The 4,256-nt window shown below is 34.0% G+C and overlaps 1 protein-coding gene across 1 annotated transcript in view; it reads right to left on the bottom strand.

The window, feature by feature from the left end:
- Nucleotides 1–4,043, bottom strand: part of LOC110018829 (AMSH-like ubiquitin thioesterase 2) — a 25,032-nt gene extending 20,989 nt beyond the window's left edge. Inside the window, exons 1-3 of the mRNA XM_020716284.1 lie at nt 3,850–4,043; nt 3,696–3,760; nt 2,684–2,756 (exon numbers count right to left, since the gene is read on the bottom strand). Of these exons, the coding sequence (XP_020571943.1) occupies nt 2,684–2,756; nt 3,696–3,760; nt 3,850–3,921 (210 nt within the window). The 5' untranslated portion in view covers nt 3,922–4,043. The remainder of the gene's footprint in view (nt 1–2,683; nt 2,757–3,695; nt 3,761–3,849) is intronic.
- Nucleotides 4,044–4,256: the final 213 nt, after the last annotated feature.

Genomic DNA, 4,256 nt, shown 5'->3' with positions numbered 1-4,256 from the left:
TGAAAACATAAATTTTAAATACATTTTAAACATTGGTTGTCCATCTGTTGATCACCTGTTTAGGCTAAGGAATACCCTCCTAAGTTAGGTTTGATAGGACACCCTTTTAGTTGAGTGACAGACTTTATAAATCCAGGTGACCGAGTAGCCTTCGACGACCATCGAGTACTAATATATAGTTGAGTCTAGCCCGATCCGAGTGCTTGCGGTCCCCCTCTTTTTGAATTTTTTCATATGTTTTTCTTGGAATTTTTGGACAAAACACTCGTGATCTCTTTTCGGGATTTTCCCGTGTTTTCTACGATTTTAATCGATTTGTTGATTCGTCGATTTGCTAGCATTTCTCTTGTTGTGAGTTTTTTGACGATCTTTCTCGAGATTTCTGGACGATGTTTCTTTGTTTTCGTTTATATAAAGCATTTCAGCCTGCTTCCTCAAGTTTTGTTGCTTGTACCTGTCGCATCAATTACACCTAAGGAACAGCGGATCTCCCAGGTATACAGGTTTGTTTTATGTTTACAGCATGTTATTCTCTTATAATCACTTCCTTGTTGTACCTTTTACTTTTCTTGACACTGCATGTTGTCCTGTTTTCTTTACTGCATACCCTATTGTTTGTCCTGTGCTACATATTCTACTGTTATGCTATACACTATACAACTTCAACATGTTATCTATAAAAATATCTGAAGAACTACAACCATAGAGCCGCTGGATTTGACATTATAGCCTGACATCCTAGAAAACTTAAACTCGTCACGACAAGGAGCTTGAAACTAGCGCGGTGGGCAACACGATCATCTTTAACAGCAGAACATATTTTCCCCAGCTAAACCATTCATTTCCTAAAATTTAAAACAACAATCCATAGGAATTCGAGGTTGTTTGTCTAGCGCAACATAAATCTTCAACTTTTCGTTGAGCATTCGTATAGCTCTGCTGTACAATCTAAACCCTAACTCGTTTTAGGATTCCGAGGTCGTCATCCATCACGACCTAAATCCTCACATCTTTCAGGCTGTTTGTGTGATTGTTTCACACGAATGTAAGTCCTAATTAAATAAAAATTGACAGGATAAAACACTTAAATATTTCTTCTTAATACTGAAGCCAAACCATAAGGTAGACTGGGAAGTCACTGAGGTTCTCCTTCGGATCTGTGGCATCCCCTACTTATTACTCCTTTGAATTCTATAATAAATGTTCCAAGTTTGAATCATTCCCCTTTTGCACATATCTTTGTCCGATTTCGTTGAAAAATCATATCCTTTTGATCTCCTTGAAGACAATATTTCCTGATTTTTATCGAGAGTATTCTTAAGTGACTTCGATCATTTAAGATGTAATTAACTATAGGGGCTTGCCCTTATAGAAAGTTTTTCCGAACCCAGCTTAAAATAAACTCTATTTAATTTTTTATATTAAATAGGGTAATTTGTCGGCAAATAAAACGGTTTCGCAGACCAAACGAATATCATATATTTCTTAGTTTATTTGATTGAGTCCCATCCTCAAGTCTTGTGTTTATCCCTCGGGATAGATACAGGGTTTAAGGTAGAGTGTTCTTTCATTTAAACTGTAAAAAATATGGGGTTTTGATTTTCATATTTTTCTAAACTTAAATCTATATGTAAATTAAAGCGTCCTTTCGAAGCGGGCGACGGAATTTCGATTCTGGTGACCAACAGCTTCCTACGGGCAAATCCACCACATTCCCCCAACCTGTTATCGCCGACACAATGTTAAATAACATTTGATGCAGATATTACTATTTCCATATTTACAGCAAAAGAAGGTTAGCTATTGTTTCAATTGAAGGTCTTTGAAACAACTAATTTTATCTACTAATATAATTTTCATTCCTTGAATCATTTAGTTGTATTAAAACCCTTGGATGGTAAGACGCTCTACATCACAATGTTGTATGCATTTGAGTGCAGATAGTAAAACCAAGAGCAAAGTTGAACATTGCTTTAAATAAAAAATGTTAAAATAGATTCATGGTTAAACTAGAAAGGATAAAGTATGATTACATTAGATATCTATTGAAAATAAGAATGTTTAAAATTAGCATTAAGTGATTCGGACATATTCAATAAAGGGCTAAAAAAAATACCTATTCGATGAGTACGAAAAGAAAACTAGCTTAAAAAATTTTGGAAAGAAAAGGTAGACCTAAGACAAAATGAAAAGTTGTTCAAATTTTGTGAAGAATAAATTTAAAACCTACTATAGCATTTAACAATGACGCATACAAATTCAGCATTCATAAGTCCATCCTCCTACTTGAGTTCATTAATTAATTTTTAAGAAATGGAAGTGGCATTCTTATATTGATTTGTAAAAGGATAAAAAATATTTGAAGCACCTTAAGTTTTATATGAGATTTTTGAAGGATACAAAAACTAATGCTAAGAGTGTATGCAACTGCATTAAGCATATTGAAACGTTAGTATTTTCCGTTTTATTGATTCAAAACAAAGACAATTCTTTTGTGCTCGATCAAATGAATTCTTAAAGCATATTCATCCAAATAATTTGTAGTAAGTAGCTTTACCACTCTCTATCATTTGGAATATACAGAAAAATTTGAGCAGTTTGGACTTCGCATGCTTCCTTTCATATGAGTAACTGAAAAGGACTAATCAGAAGCAGAAGAGCTGACAAAATGGCAGATCAATACCTTCTTGTGCTGAAGCATTTCATTTGAGTGCACTGAGTAGCTTGGGTGATGGGGTATGACCTCAGACATTATCCTATAAATCCATCAACAGTCAGAAAATTCATCATATAAAATAGCAATGTTGAATTCCATTGAGCTGAAAAAAAAGGCTTTTTTTCAACAATCATTAGTTCATATTCCAGGAAAATTAATTGTAGATTAAATATCCATTTCATCCAGAAACTGAAGGTTTACTTTATGAGATTGTATGCAAAGCAGAGAAAAAAATCATACCCTTCAAAAATTTATAAACATCACCAAGTTATCAAACATTTTCAATAGGAAAACGCCAAAAAATTTTCATGGATAAGAATCCAAATAAATTAACATCCCTAAAGATGTATGGGAAGTCCAATAGAAAAACAGCACCAATTAATAGACAATATTGGAAACAATATTCAAAAATAGTCCTGCTAAACAAAAATTAAAGGACTGTTCCGCTACAACTAGGATTTAATAAATCCTGTAAATCCAGATTAAAACATGAAAATTGTTTGCATAACAACTATTAAATACTGACAAATTGTTTAGCCATTTGCTTAAACATTTCCAATTTGTGATAGAAGCAATCCCAAATCATCAATTTAACCAATAAAGGATTAAAACAGGATGTAACGAAACAATAGCATTAAAACCTGTCAACATTCAGTTGGGCATTATTTAAGCTAAATCTAGCGTAGATCCTATCAAAATTAAAATACCAAACATCCTCTTACCTATACTTCACAACTCAATAAGCACTTCGATAAACGAGAGTTACAAACATTCGAATGCAAGCATTTTCTTAAATTTTCACAAATAACGATTCACAAATCAATCGAACTCCGGCAACAATCAACAGCTCCTCTCATGACTAACAAAACTCGCCTATTTCGAATCTAAAAACAGTAATGCTCAAGCAAAACAAAACAAAATTCCAAAATCAATTTACAATCAAACCCTACAAACGTTGAAAGAAGCTTCGAGGACCTGCCTGGAGTAACGGTTTAGAGCCCGGCAAAGACCTTCCGAATCCCCCTCCTCCCTATAAACATCAGCCTGTCCATGAACAATTCACAGTAAGAAAATCAAAACAACGCACATGAATCGAGAAGGAAGAAAAAAAAAAACAAACAAAAGCGATGTACCTCTCCGACGATTTTGTCAGCGATTCTGTAATAGAACGAAAGCGGGAAGCGTTTGTCTACAAATAATGCCATAGCTCCCCTCAGTGCCTCCAACTCTGTTGGTGAAAAGTCTCTGGTTTCATGAATGGGTCCAGAAATCAAAGGGTGTGAAAGAAAGCGATTTTCCACTTGGTCTTTGTAATCGATGCGGAGTGTCACTCCTGATATTTATTGCCTTAAATTTAGGATTCAGTAAATCTGATAAGATTTAGTAAATCCAATACTTTTTTTTATTTTGAAGCAAATGTCAAACCTCGAGATTACCATCTAATCCGTAATAAATCTAAATTTACAGAATTAAGAGCCCCTATTTTTTAAGGAAAAAATAGATAATTACATAGATGGCACTGGAAATTAACTTATTTAGC

This window comes from Phalaenopsis equestris, unplaced genomic scaffold (assembly GCF_001263595.1).
Source record: "Phalaenopsis equestris unplaced genomic scaffold, ASM126359v1 Scaffold000036, whole genome shotgun sequence".
Taxonomy (NCBI): domain Eukaryota; kingdom Viridiplantae; phylum Streptophyta; class Magnoliopsida; order Asparagales; family Orchidaceae; genus Phalaenopsis; species Phalaenopsis equestris.
Note: the sequence above shows the minus strand (reverse complement) of the source record. Positions and strands in the feature narration are given on the sequence as shown.